Source organism: Cibotium barometz, chromosome 1 (assembly GCF_041138505.1).
Source record: "Cibotium barometz isolate CiBa-2024 chromosome 1, ASM4113850v1, whole genome shotgun sequence".
NCBI lineage: Eukaryota > Viridiplantae > Streptophyta > Polypodiopsida > Cyatheales > Cibotiaceae > Cibotium > Cibotium barometz.
In genome coordinates this window covers 76011624-76033993 of record NC_141046.1, presented here as the reverse complement: position 1 = coordinate 76033993, position 22370 = coordinate 76011624, and the positions used below count along the sequence as shown (strand labels likewise).

At 43.8% G+C, this 22370-nt stretch overlaps 1 protein-coding gene and 1 pseudogene across 1 annotated transcript; one reads left to right on the top strand and one right to left on the bottom strand.

The window, feature by feature from the left end:
• On the bottom strand, positions 1–6608 carry LOC147642432 (uncharacterized). The gene is made up of 19 exons (XM_086806361.1): positions 6220–6608; positions 5729–5797; positions 5498–5566; positions 5186–5251; positions 4600–4671; positions 4141–4212; positions 3978–4043; positions 3660–3731; positions 3497–3562; positions 3177–3248; positions 3014–3079; positions 2787–2855; positions 1745–1959; positions 1509–1637; positions 1273–1437; positions 1029–1166; positions 843–936; positions 643–744; positions 1–557 (listed from the first exon to the last, which is right to left on the bottom strand). The coding sequence occupies exons 1-19, from the start codon at positions 6310–6312 to the stop codon at positions 468–470; spliced, it is 1785 nt and encodes a 594-aa protein (XP_086662487.1). The 5' UTR covers positions 6313–6608; the 3' UTR covers positions 1–467.
• Positions 6609–9135: 2527 nt separating this feature from the next.
• Positions 9136–9906, top strand: LOC147642431 (accumulation of dyads protein 2 pseudogene; annotated as a pseudogene).
• The last annotated feature ends 12464 nt before the right edge of the window (positions 9907–22370 follow it).

Sequence of the window (22370 nt, the reverse complement as noted above, 5' to 3'; positions counted from 1 at the left end):
ACCGCTTCAAAATTGCATAGCTGGTGCCAAAAATAGAGGTTGCTGCTCCAAAAAGCATCTACATGCTTGTCGCTCGTGCAGGACTCCGCGTCATAAGTTTGCCACCCACCGATAAGCCATGTTACACTGCTCCAAAATCACATCGCTGGTGCGAGGTTGTCGCTCCTACAGTGCTCCAAAATCACATGGCTGGTCCTGCATCTACATGCTTCTTGCTCCAAAGTAAAAAATGCTCCAAAATCACATGGCTGGTCCTGCATCTACATGCTTCTCGCTCCAAAGTAAAAAATGCTACTGTGCGTGTCATAAGAAGTGCGCTGCCCATAAAATAACATCCTTAACATGCTGCTCCGATGTCACTGCTATGTCACTGCTGCTCAAGAAAGTAAACATGTCATAAGAAGTGCGCTGCCCACAAAATAAGACATGCTGCTCGGATGTCACTGCTGCTCAAGACAGTAGACGTGTCACAGTTCTTCCAAAACACTCATGCACCATGTGTGAAGCTCCATCCTAAGCGTGCATACATCTTCATGTTGAAACCACTGATCTGTGAGCTGAAAAAAAGCAAAGCTGTAAGCGTAAATGAGCTTGCATGTTCTTCTTGAAGCAGCAAAGACGTAACACGAAGCAAGCACTTACCCAATTCTTGTCTACATTGTTTTGCAATATACCGGCAATGAGGTATCTCATAAACGCCATCACATAGAAGCCACAATCTGTGCTATTGTCCTGTTGCGGTACCTGCCCCAAATGATGCACATGTAACACCAACATTCAGCATGTAGAACATTCATAACAAATTCAACTCGCTGCTACCAACAAATCAACGTCACCTTCACCTTAACGATTTTTAGTTTCAGCTCTGTCTCGGGGTTGAACAAAGCACCTTGAAGGGTTGAATCAGCCACATGCGGTGCCAAGCATTTTAGAGCACTGTAATCAATCCAAACCAGAACCATGTCATGTGTCATGCATTGTATGAGTATACATGAACAAAACCAACATGGAAGAGAATTTCAATTTACATGAACAAACTATCCAAGCACTCCTCTGGATTTATTAGTCCCAATGAATCCATGTATAACAAATAGCTTTTGTTCCCTTTTAAAAGGGGCACCTCCTCGTTCTTGTTAACATACAGGGTAAAGAGGGACCAATGATTCCTATTGCACACAATAGCCAGCCATTAAAAGCGCACAAATTTGAGTGCCAAGTGGTATGTAAAAAAGCATAGCCAAAATTCTTTACCAATGAAGTGACCACACACACCTGCATACAACGGGAAAGAAACATAATTGAATGGCTGACATATCCATTTTCTCGAAGAAGCGGGTGAGGAAATTCTCCACTAGCTCCAATGACATAGAATACCACAAAGAATCAGCCCAAAACACCTTCTCAAGAATGTCCAATGGCAACTTGTTCTCCATCAACCTGTGCATGCAAGGAGGGAATGAAAGTGCATCCATGTAAGTGCACTAAAATGTTCAAAGTGATACACTTACATCCCAAACAAGTTCATGGTCCTAGTGGATGCCTCATTAACAAACATTTCCCTCAAAAAGCTATCATCTACGCGCACAAAGGTTTTGGATCTCATGGAAACAAAGTCAATGTCAGCCCCGGAAGCTAACCTGCAAGGCAAAAGCCAAACAAAAAAAAATGCAGCAAACCACACAAGCTGAGACTATCATGACAATACATGGTTTTGATAAACTGTCAATCGTGTAGAGCCTCTTACCTAGATCTCGCAACATTGCCCCTTGTTGCTACCAACCTCCCCTCCCCTTTCTCTGTAACAATAACCTGCATGTTGGAGATCTCGAATATAAATTCCATATTGTTGTATGCTTCAGAAAAAGTCGGCGATGATACAATAATCGGTGTTTCTTCATTGCTACTTTGCTTTGCACGAGAAGTCCTAATAGGCAACTTTTTCCTTGAAACCTCAAACACCTACACAATGGCAAGAAAACAATGCATTCACCCATTGAGTCCCTTTAGGACATAACAAACTCCAGGGTTGAATTAGCTGCACTTACCTGGCCCACCTCACTTTCAGCCAGTAGCTTCCAATCACCCTCATGGGTTCCCAAATCCTACAAACAAGTAGGCCGATACATGCAAGCCCATGCAAGTAAAGAGAAGAGTGAACTAGCGATGCAAAATAGGAAGTAAATGTAGGCAGCAACATGAAAAGCTTTAACAACTCGGCATAAAGGATATTGGAATCTCTTACGTTCTTTTGAGTGTTGTCCTTTCTTGTATTCACACATGGCCCAACACCCTCATGGGTTCCGGAATCCTGCAACAAACAAGAACATGGCCCATGCAAGTAAACAGAAGAGTGAACTAACAATGTAGGCAGCAACATGAAAAGCTTTAACAACTCGGCATAAAGGATATTGGAATCTCTTACGTTCTTTTGAGTGTTGTCCTTCTTTCTTGTATTCACGCATGGCCCAACACCCTCATGGGTTCCGGAATCCTGCAACAAACAAGAACATGGCCCATGCAAGTAAACAGAAGAGTGAACTAACAATGTAGGCAGCAACATGAAAAGCTTTAACAACTCGGCATAAAGGATATTGGAATCTCTTACGTTCTTTTGAGTGTTGTCCTTCTTTCTTGTATTCACGCATGGCCCAACACCCTCATGGGTTCCGGAATCCTGCAACAAACAAGAACAGGGCCCATGCAAGTAAAGAGAAGAGTGAACCAACAATGTAGAAGAACATGAAAAGCTTTAACAACTCGGCATAAAGGATATTAGAATCTCTTACGTTCTTTTGAGTGTTGTCCTTCTTTCTTGTATTCACGCATGGCCTAACACTCTCATGGGTTCCGGAATCCTGCAACAAACAAGAAGATGGCCATGGCCCAAACGATCTCAAAGTGTGAGGTGTATGGAGCCATGTTAGGCAGCGGCAAGGACTTGAACAAACTAGTGGGAAACCAAGATGATGTGACTCAGAGCAAGGAGATGAATGAAAAATATTAGAAAGCTTACGTTCTTCTTAGTGTTCTTCTTTTTTATATCCACACATGGCCCAACACCCTCACCGGTTCCAGAATCCTGCAGCAAGTAATAGCCATGCATAGTTGTATGCAATCTTTGCACCACAAACATGACTCGAAATGAGGGGATAAGTGAAGGAGATTAGAAATCTTACCTTATTTTGAGTGTTACTCTTCTTTCTTGTATTCGTGCATGGCCCAACCTCATGGGTTCCGGAATCAAAATCCTGCAGCAGCAAACAAGAAGCATGGGCCAAATGATCTCAAAGTGTGGGCATGTAGTGAGTGAACTTGTGAACTTGGCAACAGCAAAGAAACTTGACAAGCTATGAGTGAACTTTGCATGCAGCAAGAAAACATGCATCAAGTTAATAAACTTGGTAAGCTGTGACTGAACTTTGCATGCAACAACTAGACAACACTAAGATTGAATGTAAGCAAACTTGGCAGCAAACTAAGAAGAATGTAAGCTTACGTTCTTCTTAGTATTCTTCTTTTTTATATCCACACATGGCCCAACACCCTCACCGGTTCCAGAATCCTGCAGCAAGTAATAGCCATGCATAGTTGTATGCAATCTTTGCACCACAAACATGACTCGAAACGAGGGGATAAGTAAAGGAGATTAGAAATCTTACCTTATTTTGAGTGTTACTCTTCTTTCTTGTATTCGTGCATGGCCCAACCTCATGGGTTCCGGAATCAAAATCCTGCAGCAAACAAGAAGCATGGGCCAAATGATCTCAAAGTGTGGGCATGTAGTGAGTGAACTTGTGAACTTGGCAACATCAAAGAAACTTGACAAGCTATGAGTGAACTTTGCATGCAGCAAGAAAACATGCATCAAGTTAATAAACTTGGTAAGTTGTGGACTGAACTTTGCATGCAACAACTAGACAACACTAAGATTGAATGTAAGCAAACTTGGCAGCAAACTAAGAAGAATGTAAGCTTACGTTCTTCTTAGTGTTCTTCTTTTTTATATCCACACATGGCCCAACACCCTCACCGGTTCCAGAATCCTGCAGCAAGTAATAGGCATGCATAGTTGTATGCAATCTTTGCACCACAAACATGACTCGAAACGAGGGGATAAGTGAAGGAGATTAGAAATCTTACCTTATTTTGAGTGTTACTCTTCTTTCTTGTATTCGTGCATGGCCCAACCTCATGGGTTTCGGAATCAAAATCCTGCGGCAAACAAGAAGCATGGGCCAAATGATCTCAAAGGCCACGCATGTAGTGAGTGAACTTGTGAACTTGGCAACAGCAAAGAAACTTGACAAGCTATGAGTGAACTTTGCATGCAACAAGAAAACATGCATCAAGTTAATAAACTTGGTAAGCTGTGACTAAACTTTGCATGCAACAACTACACAACACTAAGATTGAATGTAAGCAAACTTGGCAGCAAACTAAGAAGAATGTAAGCTTACGTTAATCTTAGTGTTGTTCTTTTTTGTATCCATGCATAGCCCAACACCCTCCATGCAATAGCCATGCATAGTTGTATGCAATCTTTGCACCACAAACATGACTCGGAACGAGGGCATAAGTGAAGGAGATTGAAAAGCTTACGTTATTTTGAGTGTTGTTCTTCTTTCTTGTATTCGCGCATGGCTTAACCTCATGGGTTCCAGAATTAGAATCCTGCAACAAACAAGAAGCATGTCCAAATGATCTCAAGCTGTAGGGCATGTAGTGAGTTGTATGTGAACTTGACATCAGCAAAGAAACTTGGCATGATGTGAATGAACTTGGCATGATGTGAATGAACTTGGCAAGGTGTGAGTCGTGGACAATGGCTAGTAGACACATTGCCAACTGTTCACCGACCCTTACATGCAACTATGAAGCCATGTTAGATTAGAAGACTTACGTTCTTCTTAGTGTTGTTCTCAAACTAAAGGGCATGTAGTGATTTGTATGTGAACTTGGCAGTACCAAAGAAACTTGGCATGATGTGAATGAACGTGGCATGATGTGAATGAACTAGCAAGGAAGGGATAAGTGTGAGGACACTAAGGAAGACGATAATGTTGTGAGCTAGTAGAAACATTGCACGTGCATTGATTGCATGCAAACTGTTCACCAACCGTTGCATGCAACCATGGAGCCATGTTAATGAAGTAGATAGAGAACTTAGCAAGATTAGAAGGCTTACATTCTTAGTGGTGGTGTTCTTTTCTGTATCCACACGTGACCCAACACCCTCATGTGTTCCAGAATCCTGCAGCATGCCCAAATGATCTCAAACTATAGGGCATGTGAGTTGTATGTGAACTTGGCAGCAGCAAAGAAACTTGGCATGATGTGAATAAACTTGGCATGATGTGAATGAAATTAGCAAGGTGTGAGCTAGTAGACACATTACACGTGCATTGATTGCATGCAAACTATTCACCAACCCTTGCATGCAACTATGGAGCCATGTTAGTGATGTAGAGAGAGAACTTAGCAAACTTTGAAAGCTTACATTGTTTTTAGTGTTGTCCTCCTTTTTTGTATCCACACATGGCCCAACACTCTCATGGGTTTCAGAATCCTGCAACAAATAATATCCATGCATAGTTACAAACAATCTTTGCACTCGTGAATTCGCATACTTACTTATGCCAAGAAGCCCACATGAGCATCGCTAGGCACTTTCAACATCACAAACATGACTCAAAACGAGGGGATGAGTGAAGGATATTGGAAAGCTTACGTTCTTTTGAGTGTTGTCCTTCTTTCTTGTATTCGCGCATGGTCCAACACTCTCATGGGTTCCAGAATCCTGCAACAAACAAAAGGTGTGAGGTGTATGTCAACTTGGGCAATGACTAGTAGACACATTGCATGTGCATTCATTGCAATTTGCTTACCAACCCTTGCATGCAACTATGGAGTCATGTTAGTGTTGCAGGGAGAGAACTTGGCAAGCTGTGAGTGAACTTTGCATTGAACAAGAAAACATGCATCTAGTTAATAAACTTAGCAAGCTGTGAGTGAACTCTGCATGCAGCAAGTAAACCTGCATCAGGTTAATAAACTTGGCATGCTGCGAGTAGACCATGGAAATTAGGCAATGGAAAGGACTTGAACAAACTAGTGGGAAGACCGTGAGAGAATGGCTAGGCACTTTCAAGGCAGCCATGTTAGTGAAATAGAGATATGAATCAGAACGAGGGGATGAATGAAAAATATGACAAAGCTTACGTTCTTCTTAGTGTTGTGCTTCTTTGTTGTATCCGCACACGGCCCAACACCCTCATGGGTTCCAAAATCCTGCAATAAATAATAGCCATCCATAGTTGTAAGCCCAACAACCTCATGGGTTACGAAATCCTGCAAATACAGCCATGCCAAGTGATCTCAAAAATGTAAGAAGTGAAGTTGACATGTGGTGAATAAACTTGGCCTGCAGCAAGGAAACCATGCGTGTTGTATGTGAACTTGGGAAATAGCCATAGACTTCGACCGTGTATATGACCAAGAATACATATAAATTGTAATCTAATTCAAGAACAATTAATTCAAGAGTAAACACATTGCACATCATGACTTCATCTGCTACCAAGGGGGCAACTGGCATGGAAGCTCAGAGTGTAGGAGCAACTTGGGTTGTTCTTGACATATAAGTTTGACTCAACCCCCCCCACCCCGCCCCCCCCTCCCCCCCCCACACACACACACACACTCGCTCGCACGCATACATGCAACTCAAACATACTTTGTTTCACAGTGGATTTTGTCCAGCTTGCCCAATTTATGGATACACTTTATTTGGCTTTCATTCTACCCCTTGCCCTACTGCCAGCTGAAGAAAGAAGAAGGCAAATTAACGAAAGCAGCCCAACAACTCAGTTCAGCCTTTTGAAATGGATAAGCCCACAAGAGAACATTGCACAACATGTCAAATTAACACATCAAATGAGCTCTAATATTTGCAAGAAAGTCATGACTTGTGAATTGAAGAAATGATAAATTGTAGGTACACAAATCATTCTCAGTATAAGAAAGCGTAAATTCTTCATAAGATAAAAACACATGTTCAAGAAGCATGATTCATAAGATGGAAAACAAGTTAACGAGCTTCAGGTGGCACTCTTTTAAGGTTGCTACACTTTCCACTAGATACAATCCTGAATACAAAGCTACGTTACATTCTGACTTAAGGAGTAGAGCTTATAGATCGTGCATTGCACAACTGTTGGGTAGGCTAAATCTCTAAAACCCATTCTTGGGCAGATTGGCAAGGTAAAAGACGGCTCAAAAACTTGAAGCAGAAATTGTGTGAGCAACGGCACACCACTGATCCACATTCAAGCGAGAACTCGCACGATATTTGAGCACATTGCACCTTTCCTTTCTGCTCCAACTGTTCGATACTTATGCCTTTCATAAACAAAGAGTCTTATGTGTGTGTTTGCCTTGTAAGATCGTCCCAGCTACTCCACTATCATACATTCTTACATTTTGTTGACAACAAAAGAACCTAAAAAAATCAGGGCATTAACTTCTCTTAAGTACATCTAGGAGACTCAAAAAGGGGAAACCAACTCCTTGGTGATAGCTCTCCACCCCCAGGCCCATCCATAACTAACCATAAGGCCTAACGCAAGCATTTAATAAATGCATCCTTGAGAGTAGAGCGAGAAGGGCACACATGATGGGTATCCTTTAGTTGAAAACACATCTTCATGAGATGAAAACACTTCAAAATTAAACCTTTTAGCTTCTAGATGCAGCAAAGCTTACCTCTTTGGAGATATTCTCATCTATCCGAGCCTGGATTTTGGCAACTCGAGCCTCTGCTGTTGACATGTACTTGTCCATCTTATCTTTCACCCAGCTTGCTATGAAGTCCTCTTTTGATTTGTTCTTGAACTGACTACAAAGGTTATCCCATGCGCGCTCAGCCTGCATGTATTGAGAATGCTCATACTTTTGTCGATTGATCTGAAACTTTCTTTCTTTATCTTGCGATCTTTCGTATGCCTGTCTCTTCCACCTCTGAGCATACGGGTGTGGGAAAGCACGAGCTACTAAGTTGCTCTTCGGAGGACGACCAAGTGGCAGCTTGGGAATATCAACATCTAACCCATGAGCAAGCTTTAAGTGCCCAATCATACTCTTTCTCTTTTCTATGAAAGATTTAGCAAGGGGGCAAGTGTCACTTGCACGACATTGGCGCCCAACCCTCCCATCTGGCAATCGTACAATGGCATATGGCAAAATCTGATCTGTCCCCTCAGCCATCCCTTCCCCTTTAACATTAGATGGGCCCGCGTTTTCCTGCATTGAGGTTGTAGGCTTCATGAGCATGGTTTCCAACTTTTTTTTGGGCCTCTTATTGAGGCTATGTGGGGGCAAGATTTCCCCTGATGCAGCATCCAAGTTTTGTGGGGAGGGCGATTGCGGTGATGCTTGCTTTTCCTTTAGTCGAGGACTTCTTCGTTTGTCAAGTTGTGTAGACTCTAGAAACTCCATTGCTTGACCTTCGTTGCCACCTGTTTTGCTTCCTATGGCAGCCTTCTTCCTCCTATGCACTCGGCTTGCACTTGGTGCCATGCTTCTATAAAATTGTGTTGCAGGCTTGATGAAGAACCATACACCTTAGAAGGCGTTGCTGGGTGCTTGTTGCAATACCAACAAGCAGGAAAAACCTTTACAGCTTGATGGCTAGCTTGATGAAGAGCCTTTGATTCTAGCTTAGAAGATCACCCATGCAAAAGCACAGCGTCGTCGCGGAGCCAAGCCTGCAATCGCAGCAAAGCGTGTAGAGAAAAACGCAGAGAGAAGCGCGCGCAAAATCAAATCTTTGAGATCTTTTTGGTATACGGGTACCCCTGCATGCACGGCTTTCCCCCGTGGCGTCCTGCCACGTCAGTCCAGCGTGGCTACTTTAAAAGCTTTTTTTTTGCCAACTCAGCCGAAGCCCGAGTTCACCCGCTATCCCTGGAGTTCACTACATCCGACGGCCCAGATTGAAGCCGCCAGCGTCCCCCCACTTGCCCACCCTCGATCCCAAATCTTTGGCTTCCCCAGTGTCCAGTGCCCTTTAGTGTTGGGGATAGACTAGTAGACATTCGCACTACTCATGGCTCCCCGCCGCCAGCGCAGCCACGCTGCGTGCTGCCGGATGGCCAATCCGGCCCCCTTGGGTCTCTTCGCCTTTGCTCTCACCACGTTTGTGCTGTCCTGCTACAATGCGGGCGTGCTGGGAGTGGGCGCCGCCGACCCTATCAACGTGGCGGTAACATTGGCGGTGTTCTACGGCGGTGCCGCCCAGGCCCTGGCCGGCATGTGGGAGTTCGCCTACGGTGACACGTTCGCCGCCACCGCTTTCGCCTCCTATGGCGCCTTCTGGCTCTCCTACGGCGCCCTCTTCATCCCCTGGTTCGGCGTGGCCGACGGCTACAATAGCCTGGCCGATGCCGCCCACGTCTTCTCCCTCGCCAAAGCCACCTATCTTCTAGGCTGGACCATCTTCACCTTCATCATGCTGGTGGGTAGCGCCCGCACCTCCACTGCCCTCTGCCTCCTCTTCTGCCTGGTGGCCTTCACACTGACACTCCTCACCACGGCCGAGTTTGGCCAGTTCAGCCGCGTGCACCGTGCAGGCGGCTTCGTGGGCATTCTCACCTCCGCCGCCGCCTGGTACAACGCCCTCGCCGAGCTCCTCGACAGCCAACACGACCCCCTCTTCTCACTGCCCCTGGGCAAGACACCCCCTGCAGACGAGGATGAAGATGGAAGCAGCAGCAATACGGTAGGCGTTCCATAGGCGCTCACTGCGTCTCCTGCTTGTAGTGTGCCGAATGATCCGCAGTACTTTAGAATATGGTAGACCACATTATTATTTTAAATGTACCCCACATTATTATTTTAAGTACACCACATTTTATCGAATGCGCATTTCGGAGTGTGATGACATCAAAAGAATTGTGCTTCATTATTTGAATCGTTGCCCAAAATTCCTGAAAATGCTCAAAATTTAGCAATAAGTGGAGGACTGAGACAAAATTAGCACTTTGCCTCAGTCCATGCTTTGCACACGGTTTTGCTCATTCGAACAACGAGTTTCCAGTCAGTCACTTGGTTTTTGTGAAACACTCTAGTTGCATTCGAACGCGCATTCGAACAACGAGTTTCCACTCAGTCACTTGGTTTTTGTGAAACACTCTAGTTGCATTCGAACGCGCATTCTCGAGTGTGATGACATCAAAAGAATTGTGCTTCATTATTTGAATCGTTGCACAAAATTCCTAAAAATGCGTAAAATTTAGCAATAAATGGAGGATTGAGGCAAAATTAGCACTTTGCCGCGCCTTTGCACATGGTTTTGCTCATTGGACAACAAGTTTCTAGTCAGTCACTTGGTTTTCGTCAAACACTCTAGCTGCATGCGTGCGTGCACACAATGTTAACCACTCTTGTTAACATTGTCTTCCACTTTTTGTAAGCCACTAGTTTTGTACTTGACCATTTGTTTTGTATCCTAGCGCACTGTTACTGAAAAAACGACCAGTCATCTCATTGAGCTAATGGCCAATGGGGAAGTCATGTTAGACTTTGTTGTAACCACACGTATAAAAGAGCTTGAGGAGCTAGTACAATAAAATCGAGAAGCATTTTTAAGATATAACCGATCATCAGCTATAGTATGAAAATACCTCCTTGGTATGTAAGTCATTTTGAAGAGCTTTCAGCTCATAATTCTTATGGTCCACATGTTTCTCTCCCCCTTGTGAATCAAGTTGCGAGGTCTCTCCCTCTCCCTTACTCTCTCGCATCGGTCGATTCTATACTTGCACGCCTAGTTTGGTAACTTGTTAGCGTGGGAGGGTAGCTAGCTACAAATCAAGCACTTAGGAGCCCTCTTGAGTGATTCGAAGACCAGAGGATTGATGATCTTTTCTCTCCTCCATACAGTTTACGTGGGATTAGCTCTCACTTTCCTCGTAGCTACACTGAAGATTACATTAGTTGTGATACAAAGCATCATCACTTATTTGGTGTTGCAGTTGGTATCTAGACTAGAATGAATGAAATAGACTGCGATGAGTAGGGTATAAATATATAAACTAAAATGTAATACTATGGGTTATTTTCTAAGCTAACACTTACCAAGATTAAGAACTTAACCCTTGCACAAGGAAAATTAGGATCTCCAACCATAGCCGAAAATGTGCTACCTCCATCTTATCCCATTAAGCAATGGGAGGCCAAGAAGCGAGATCAAGAAGGAGTCCAAGAAGCATCTTGAGAATCCTCTTGATCAGTTTGCCAAAACCAAGGTCACTACTAAAGAAGACTCTTGCTCCCTACACAAACACAATGCACAAAGATCCAGGGGGAACCATCATCCAAAGGTGCAAGAGGTCACTACTAACCTTGGGAATCACTACAAGAAGGTAACCTGCCCATTGGCACTGTCCTTCAGTTTTACTAGAAGTAGCTCCCTATATTGACAAAGTCTACATCAAAGACTTCCAAACACAACCACCACTATTAGGCCCAGATCTCCCTCTTACCCTTTACTTCACTGATTCCCCACCATAATCCAATAGGTCTAGGTCAATACCAACCCCAGGAACCACTACAAGGTAAACTACCCACCATCGACGTGTTGTCTTGAGGTCCTTCGGTTACCAAAAGTAGCCCCCTGCCTTGACAAAGTCGGCATAAACTTTAGGCTTTTGAAGAGTGACCCACCGGGCCAGAAGTATCCCCCTACCTTGACAAAGTCGGCATCAGACTTTCGAAGAGTGAACCACTACAAGGTAAACTACCCATCGACATGTTGTCTTGAGGTCCTTCTGTTACCAGAAGTAGCCCCCTACCTTGACAAAGTCAGCATCAAAGACTTTCCAAGAGTGACCCACCACCATTGGGGGCCTAGATCTCCCTCTTACCATTCACTTCATAGAGTCCTACTACAATAATCATGATAACATAGAGGAGGTAGAGATGGCAAATGAATCACAAAAGGATCACTCTCAATGAAGATCTCATCACAAAAGCTCTCTACCTTCCACCATCCCATGTAAATTCCATAATAGGAAAGGTGCCATGGCCAAAAATAAGCATCAACTCCTGCCAATGGTGCAATGATATCATTATTCTATGTTTAATACCCCTGGCTAGGGTACTAAGTTTCCTCACCCACCAAAACATTAAGGATTGACACAACCGACTCCTCACTAGCCCATTGGCTAGGAGATGCCACAACAGAAGAAGTAGTCCCACTTTTGCAACCCGCTCAAGAAGAAGACCGGGCTTGGGTGTTGATATGTTTCAACCACATGAATGCTTCACATAGGGAGCGAAGAAAAACCACTACCTCAAACTCATGGCACCACCTACCCTATCAATAAAGGTTTGATCCCTACATACTGACAGACTAGCAAATTAGGCTACATGCTCACAAGAATCTTTTGTCATGCAATCAGCCACCTCCCCCCAGAGTGGCAAGGAAAGAGCCCTCAAAGAGTAGCCACCACCTAATTTTCTTGGCCAGACATTAATGACCTTGAGAAGCTTAATCTCTTTGACCAAGCTCAATAATCCCCCCAAAATTCATAAGCTAGAGATAAGCCACGGCCCCACGACCCTTTCAAAGGCTATAACCATGGTTAACCAAGGTGCCCATGGAAAAACATATGACTCCCCACTAGCCCATTGGCTAGGAGATGCCACAATAGAAGTAGTCCCATGTTTGCAACCCATTCAAGAAGGAGGCCCAGTTTGGGTGTTGATATGTTTCAACCACATGAATGCTTTACAAAGGGATCACCCCAAGGAGAGGCTAGTGTGGTCAAGGACGCCAACCACCGATAAATTTAAAGAGCAGGATCCACCCTCTACAAATCCCTCACCCATTCCCACATCATGCTAACTTCCAACAACTTTTTCATTACTTGGTCCTCCTACCATTAGGATCATCCCCTAAAAAATTCTCAAGGAAGCTGTTGGTATTCCCTCTAATTTTATCATCCTATGAGATGTAGGAACCGAGGATCTCATGGAGGCTCACCTAGACACCTCTAAAGCTAACACATGCCCTAAGGATCCCTTGGCTGCCATCCAACAACACACATACTTTGGAATAATATGAACTCTAGTGCTACGACGATGAGTTTATCTAGGAGGAGGTCAGGAAGTTCAATCATTATAAACAACTACCTTATGAGGCTAATGAGAAGGTTGGCAAGTTAGAAGTTGAGCGCAAAGAAGTGAAAGAAGAATTCTGCAAGCTTGAGAATGACCTTCTAGCAACACTGAGGCCACACAACCAACTATCACAAATAGAACATAGATGCCTTTTAGCTACAATACAAGGAATTGGAAAGTAGCTGAGGATGAGGTAGACATGGTCACAAGGAAATTCTCGTGGAAGAGGTCGAGAAAGAAAAAGAAGAAGAAGCCCAAGCAATCCAAGCTACTAATCAGTTTACACAAAAGAATGTGAACAAGACCTCCATGACAACAGGGAGGCAACAAAATCCTTTTATGTGACCAAAAAAATATGGATATACTATTCTCTTGGGTTACTACCTTGCCAATAGTAGAGATTGTTAGTCCCCCATCGATACTCTTACTCCCTTACCAAGAGTAGAAATTGTTGATACCCCATAAACACTCTTACTTCCATTTACACCCTTTCCCTCTACCTCCTTTTATTTGAACTAACCTTCCACCCCCACCTTCTCCACCACCCTTGGCTATATTAACACCTTGCAAAAATTAATGCTCGTGACCCTCTTCTTCTATGTATCCTTGTTGGACACCACCCTCCTCTACTCCACCATCTCATATCCCACTTAGTCTTCCACCATCTTTAATCCCACTTGGTCGTGTCCAACCTTGCCACTTGGTGCCACTTTTTTGTCAACTACACACTTTTTACTAAGAAAAACCACACCACCTACCGGCCTCAACTACCCTATCAACAAAGGTCTGATCCCTCCACCTTGGGTAAGCTTTGAAGACGCTCATTTGGCAAGGAGTGAAGTCAAGCTACTACCACCAATTATGCCACATTCTCAACAACCAGCCAAGGACATCATAGCATGAATATCAAATATTATCTTTATACCATGAGCATGTTGGAGACGCCACCATTCAAACCATTCATGTGATGTAGAGGCACATGAGCATGCCCTTACAATGAGAGATGACTCATGTGGTGTAGAGGTGCATAAGCATGCCCTTACAATCAGAGATGACTCTTTTTGGAGATGTCACCATGTGGCATAGAGGCACATGAGCATGCCCTTACAATCCAAGATGACTCATGTTGGAGATGCTACCATTCATGTGGTGTAGAGGCACATGAGCATTCTATTAACCACACTAGTTATTAACATCATTTTTCAAGCGTGGTTATGCTTCTTGTAATTCATCATTATGTAGCCGCAGTAAGCTCTAATTGAGAAAAGATATATGGGGGATAACCAAGCTTATGGCTTGTGTAATGTCGATCGTAGGAATGAGCTAGATGTACATAGAGCTAGGAAGCCAATTTTGGGCCCCCAATTGTAAATTGTTAAAATTTGAGCATAATGATGAGCTATGGTGGATCAAACACTAGAATCAACATAATTAACAAAGTGATTAGCAAATGATTAAGATGTAATTAGTGAATAATTAGCAAATAGATTAATGTAGGCATGGATACTCAAAAACTAGCAAATTCTCATTAGGGCTATGCCTCAATTTAAAGAGTTTACATCAAGCATCAAATCCCATTGATTTCTCCATGATTCACTCCCAAAATATCTCCACCTTTTGCCTGATTCTCTCCACCTCTTCTCTTTTCCCTGAATATCTCCCAGAATATCTCCACACTCCTAAATTCCCTCATGCTACCCATTATTCTCTCCCAGTAGATTCTTCTAACCTTTTCACAGGTTCTTTCACAATTACACCTCTTTTACAGCCTCTATCCAAGAGCTTGTTCCCACACACACCCTATTCACTTGTATATTTCAACACCTCCCCTCAAGTGAATAATCCTAGTACACCTAGACCCTATACCAAGTTTTGCCTCCCCTTACTTGGTAGTCCGTGACCAGTGTCTACTCCTCCCCTCAAGTTATCTCAGCACACCTGGACCCTGTATCAAGTTTCTTTCTTACTTGACAGTCCGCGACCAGTGCCTCAAGTCCCTAAACTCCATAGTCCTTGACACTCTCTCTCTCTATGTGTCCAAGGCTACTATAAGTGCCCGCGACCTTGACTAAAGTGCTCACACATACATCTACCACGTGGCCTACATCATCGGTGGCTCAAAGGTGGTTTTACTTTATTGGGGCAGGTTACATTGGGTTGTGGGGTCTCTCTCTCTCTCTCTCTCTCAGAGATTTTCACATGGCTCCTCACTCTTTGGAGCCTCACATCTTCTCTTCTCTTCAGTCTTCTTGTCGTGGCAGCTTCTCTCCACTCGTCCATCTCTTCTTTCAGTCTTCTCGGGCAGCTTCTCTTCTCGTGGCAGCTTCTCTTCTCGTGTCCATGTCTTCCTTCAGATCTTCTTCTCGGTGTGGATCCTCTTCTTGGGAAGAGATATTCTTCTTCTTTCATGGCTGGGGCCATGAGCTCGTCCGTCAAGTCATTTTGCTCCATGTGAGCAACATGTTTCAATGTTTTGCTGACAGTTCCTTTGGGCTTTTTATGTTTATCTTGTATCATTATGCAATGCAAACCCAAATCTATGTGGGAGGTCTTACCTCTTGCCTTATTCTGGACAAGGGCAGTGTCTGTTCCCATTTTTACACTGATGCAATGTGCCCAATACATAATGCGTATAGCATTCATTCTCATGCACATTCCAAATGCAACTCTGGCTGTGAATAATCTTGAATTTGAGTGAGATTTACAGGCATTAACCAAGGGTTAAATGCAAAATGATGATTTTCACAATTTTTATCAGCACAATTTTCCCAGAAATTACATTAAATTAAGGGTAACCAATTTGTACGGGATGGTTGGAGTATCAAACCAACTCCGATTTGCAATCTGAAGTTATAAGGATCTGTATCAGATACCTAATGGTTAATTTGAACCCTCAATCGCACCAAAATACAGTTATTAGCACTGATTAATCACTGATTAACAAATTAATGCTCTGTTTTGTGTGCAGAAAACAGATTATGCGGGGAGTCCAGATCTGGTGCCTTCCACTTCAAATGAGCTCAAATGCTTTTAAAGGCATCAATAGCAATGAGTCTAGTAGAGGATTAAGCCAAGAAACACAAGATTTGACCAAATATTGAAAGCTTAATCTCTGTTTTACCAAAGTCACCTGCAGATTTGATAAAGAGCTTGGATCTCACTGTAGACTTGATGAAACTGAATTCTGTCTTCACCAGCTTGTAGAGCATGCTTGAAAACCCCCAGGGCTAAGAGGAATTAGACCCATTTGATTTGATGAAGTAGAAATCATTGATTTACTGCAGAAAAACGTAGCTTTTTAATCAGCAAAAATCGGGAGCTTCCGTGGGCGGTTTGCGCTTTTGATTTGATGGGCTGGAGCTCCTATGGGTTAGCTATCTTGGGCTAGAAGGGTTTGGGCAATGGTTGAGTGTGCAAGGAGAGGGAGCTCCTCCACTGGCTGGGGGTACAGAGGCTAATTGAAAAAAGAGGGAAAATTATAATTTTCTACTAATCTCGATTAATTAAATAATGGGCTCATAAATCTGATGGATTCTAGGCATGGCTCTGATACCATGTTGAAATTTGAGCATAATGATGAGCTATGGTGGATCAAACACTAGAATCAACATAATTAACAAAGTGATTAGCAAATGATTAAGACGTAATTAGTGAATAATTAGCAAATAGATTAATGTAGGCATGGATACTCAAAAACCAGCAAATTCTCATTAGGGCTATGCCTCAATTTAAAGAGTTTACATCAAGCATCAAATCCCATTGATTTCTCCATGATTCACTCCCAAAATATCTCCACCTTTTGCCTGATTCTCTCCACCTCTTCTCTTTTCCCTGAATATCTCCCAGAATATCTCCACACTCCTAAATTCCCTCATGCTACCCATTATTCTCTCCCAGAATATCTCCACACTCCTAAATTCCCTTATGCTACCCATTATTCTCTCCCAGTAGATTCTTCTAACCTTTTCACAGGTTCTTTCACAATTACATCTCCTCTTTTACAGCCTCTATCCAAGAGCTTGTTCCCACACACACCCTATTCACTTGTATATTTCAACATAAATGGGCAGCCGACCATTGTAAAAAGTGGAATATAAAAAGGGAACAATCCCATTTGTCTCACAATTGAGTCTTGCTCTCTCTCTCTCTCTCTCTCTCTCTCTCTCTCTCTCTCTCTCTCTCTCTCTCTCTCGTGTTTATGGTTGCATGCTTGTGTTTGTGAATTCTGGCTTGATTGATTGTGGTATGTGTATGGACTGGATGGTGTTAGTCTAAGATTCTCTTCTCTTCTCCCTTCTCTTGTCTTCTTCTCAAGATCGCTCTTGCATGCACATTGGCATTGAGTGGAGGTAGAGCTTTCCATAGCTTCCTTCTTCCTTGCTCATTACCTAACTTGTGGATCTACATTTGAGTGACACAGATGGAGGTGGAGTGAGCCCCTCTAGCGGCCTCACATAGGGGAGTTAACCCTCATTAGGGTTGGCTAAATGCAAGTCTCCAAATCGACCCTTGCATGGCATCATTCTCTCCTTCTCTTGTGCAATGTAGTATGTTTTGGTTAACATCTTTGGTGCCACTACCAGGGATTAGCATTTAGCTTAGGGTCCTCCCCATACATTTCACTTGCTACTAGAGCCATCACATTGCCCGGTTGGAGTGCAAATCCACCAGTGTTGAATGTTGGATGTGTTTGTTTGCTTTTGTTGTTTGATTTTGTTTACTCTTGCCATGGAGCAATGGAGATCAATGGAGCATGAGGAGCATCAAAGTCTTCATCGGATGCAGGAGGACACAAGTAGGCACTTAAACCTTGCTCTTGAGATTCATGTAATTTTTGGTTTTATTCAACATTTGTTAAGTTTTGCACAATTAGCTTAATCCTCTAATTAATCTCAAGTAATTAAGTTTTCTTAGGCATTCTAGGCATCATTGGGTAGCTAGAGCTCTAGCCTCCTACAAAAGAAAAACTCAAAAAATCATAAGGGAAGATCTTAAATCATCAAAAATCATAAGGGAAGATCTTAAATCATCAAAAATCTGAGGACGAGAAGAGGCAAAATTCTCACTCTCGATTGTTTTCTAAGAACCACATGACTGTACCCTTCTCAGTGCCATGGCCATGTCTTCTTTGCCATGCCTATTCCATAGAGCATATCTTCCAGTATCTACTGTATTAAATTGAGCAGAGGGCATTTAAAAAGGAATAAATTGCATTAACTAAGCATAAAGAGCATTCAACAAGGGGTACAAGCTGGGAACAATTGTACTATCAAGGAATTTCAGTGGGGGGTTGTCATCAACACCTGCACAGTTAAAGATCTCTTTGAATTGAAGAGCGTACGGTCGTACCATCCGGAGAATACGCCCGTTCCTTCTGGTAGCCATGCTTGTTCCTTATTTCCTGCCATGGCCAAGTCTTCCTATTCTACAAGTGCATGCTCGTTTCTTTCCCTCAAGACATATTCGTGTCCTCATCAGTGCGTACGCCCGTTCCTTCATTATCCATAAGCGCACATCGGTACCCTTCCTATAGCCATGCCCTTGTTCCTGGAAGCATACATGTTAGCTCGTGTGCATGCATTGTACATGTGAACCACCCTTAGCCACCATACACCTTCACCTACCCATAACGGTCGTCCTTCACCTACCATAAACCTTCACCTAACCTTAATGGCTGCCCTTCACCTACCTTAGGTGAAGGGTGGCCGTTAAGGGTAGGTGAAGGTTTATGGCAGCTAAGGGTGGTTCACATGTAGTGCACACACATGAGCTAACAGTACACCTGTGTCTTCTTTGCCACGCCCATTCCATTATCTTGCTAGGTAGTGTACGCTCGTGTGTCCTCATTTGAGCATACACCTATACCTTCTTTTGAAAGTGTACCTGGAGAAAGACCCAACATCCCCTACCCATTCAAAAAGAAGCCTTGCTTCGAGACCTCGAAGCTTTATCCTGGGAAAACACACAATCAGATGAGCCACATCCTAGGGATAGAGGTATGGAAAAACAACCTAAAAGAGAGCCCACGCTGCCTCTAGATCCTAGAATGGAGATAGGGAAAAGTGAAAGTAACCAAACCTAGAATCATCCCAAACCCAGAATCATCCCACCAGTCTCTGGAGAGCCATGCCCGCCACATGAATTGTCGATTCATACCAAGGCCAAAGACCAGTGCTAAATCCAAGACATGAACCATCTCTCCAGGGGCCTAAGACGTGCTATCAAAGAGAGATGGCCTACCCAGCCCCATCATATCAGCCTAGGGCACCAATGTACCAGCAATACCTGCCTCGAGGGGCATACTTAGGGTACCATATAGGGCCATATGAAGCACAACTTGGTCCTCCCATAAGACAAGGATCCCCTATGGTCTATTATCCACCCGGCCTAGCTCCCCCACCTATTACTCCTCAAGGAACACCCTCTTCAGCCATGGCAAGGCTAACCCTTGAAATGTTAAGGATAGCCATGAAATAGGGAGGGGGTAGTTGCCAGCACCATGCCCCCAACACCAGCTCAGCTTGCAGAAGGGCCCAGATAGGAGTGGAACAAACCCGCTAACATCTCTAAGCACAATAGGGAGGGGTAGCTGGCAGCATCATGCCCCCACCAACACCAGCTCAGCCTACACAAGGGTCCAGATAGGAGTGGAACAAACCTACTAACATCTCTAAGAAGATCACCAAGTTCAATGGAACTGGAGATCCCATACCGCACTTAGAGATGTTTAATTAGATCTGCGAAGCATTTGGCCATGTGGACAATCAACTCAAGGTGAGTGCCTTTGGTCTCATCCTAGATGGCAAAGCTGGTCAATGGTTTAGTTCCTTGAAGATAGAAGATAAGGCCACTTTCAACGCCTTAAAAGATGCCTTCAAAATTGGATACTCCCGTCAAGGAATCTGATGGAGTCTCGTTAAGCAATTACACAACGTCAAACAAAAGCATGGTGAAACCATCCAAGACTACATCGATAGGGTAGGGTATCCCCACTCTCGTTGTAGTGCCAGAGATAAGCTCTCTAACAAAAGGCTAATTGGGAGATTTCTAGAAGGCCTAGATGATGTACCCCTACATAATTCTTTCTATGCCCTGGCCAATACCTCCGTTGAGGAATGTTGTAGGAGTACTATGAACTTCAAGGATAACTTCAAGGAAACACGTTCACAAGAACTTCACGAGGGTACATCTGAGGCCTCCTTCAAAATAACCAACACCAAATTTGAGAGAAAAAGAAAGGAGTCCACCTCAGGACAAGAAGTCGAATAGCTGGCCACCTCATTAATGTAGCAAATGACCCAACATTGGAGAACCGGCCAAGGTTGGGATAAAGTTGGTCAACCCCATATCTACCCCACGACGAGGGAGCTAGTGTGGTGCCCGATTGATCAAGCTAACCATACTAGCACGAAGTGTCCACATTTACGACCCAGTCCAACCCTCTACCGCCATATTGCAAAGATGGGGCAGTCATGAAATTACAAATTGCTATCAGCCAAAAGCAGCTCAACAAGCCCAAGCCCTGTCTCAAGCCCCAAGAAACCGGTTGCCTTGCCAGCACCTTCACTTTTCATAACGCACCTCAACCAGGCTAGAAAGTGACCCAAAGAGGAATCCTTAAGGTACCAGATATGCCCTTACCACCCCTTGTACTTCCACCTCAACCCCCATTACCATGAGTCACCCATGTTCGTCAGCTAACCTGGATGGAAATTTTCAAAGAAGGGGATTAGGGGGATGGTTGAAGGACCTACTTGAGCCTCTTGAACCAAATAGTCCACCCTCCCACATTTTAAGCCACTATGTGATGGAGGGTGACCAGATGTACCTTGTATACTTAGCCACCTCAACTCCATGGGGATGGGACATGAACACTTTGGCTAAATGACCACCCATGCAATGTTACCATTGTGCAGGACCTTATCGAGTAGCTGAGTGTCCAATCAAAAAATGGCAACTACTTCTGTAGGTGCTTCCCCTTTATGCATCAGGTGTGGAATTGACTACATGTATAAGGACTGTCCATTGAGAGCAAGCATAGCAGGAAACACTCGTGAAACTAATCCCAGCACCTACATTAACTTGCTAAGTGTAAGAGATGGCTTCATCCACACGGTCCCTCTTAACGTAGCAACCAAACTAAATAACATACAAAGGGCAGCGGAGGCATCGACCTGGCAAAACCAGGGACACACAAACGTTTTATCTCAAAAGAATTTCTTGGAACAAATACGCACGACTAGATGCTTGTCGCGAAGGAAGGCTGCAAAGATTAGAAAAAGGGGATAGCTAGGAGTCATTAAAAGTGGTTCAAAAGATGGCACAACCACCCATGTGTCAACCTCTTCATCTAAAGAGGAACAACTACTACCTTCAGCAGCCACCCATTCTAGGGAGCCAATTGAACTTAATCAACTTCCCAGAAAGCTAGCGAAATAACCTAATCCCATTGAAAAAAAGGAGAGGCTAATGGCATCCCAAGAGTTGGTCTGAGAATGCTAAGATCTCAACTAGAGGACAGTCCTCCAACAGCTTACCTCAATCCATGCCCCTTTGTTTCCAACATGCAACCTATCGAGGAGGGCCAAGTATATAACAGAGAGTTCCAAGAACAAGCACAACCTAATAGGCCAACACAAGTAGCAGCACCCACCGTCACACCCACCGTCACACGACAACTACCCCCCACCAAGGAAACCAGGTAGCTGAATATCTCAAAAACTTGGGGGATGACTGCCACAAAAGGATAGACACAAAAGTCCAAATCCCAATACCCTATACGAACAAGAGCTTGAGGACAAGCCAAGGTGATCTTCCTCAAGGAACCGCATCTACTCTTAGAGACACATTGCAGGTCTCTCTTCCTTCCTCTCTTCTCAGATCCAGATCCCCATTGGCACCTTGTTTTAAGGTAGCCCAAGCTTATGGAAGGATCTAAAAGATTGGAGGGAGGGAGGGACGCTTTGGAGCAAGGACTCTTTAGAGCAGGGACGCAAGAATCCATGGAGCTAGATAGCTCTAATGAGATTGAGAAAGATGAACTCATTTAACCCCACCATTCTTTTTGGACACTATTACTTTGGGTGAGACCCATTCTATGTGCTCAATTTCATAGATGAATCCGACGTCTATGAGTTGATCAATTTCTTCCCAGACCATCTTGGAGTACTTTGGATTCATGGTTGGGGTAA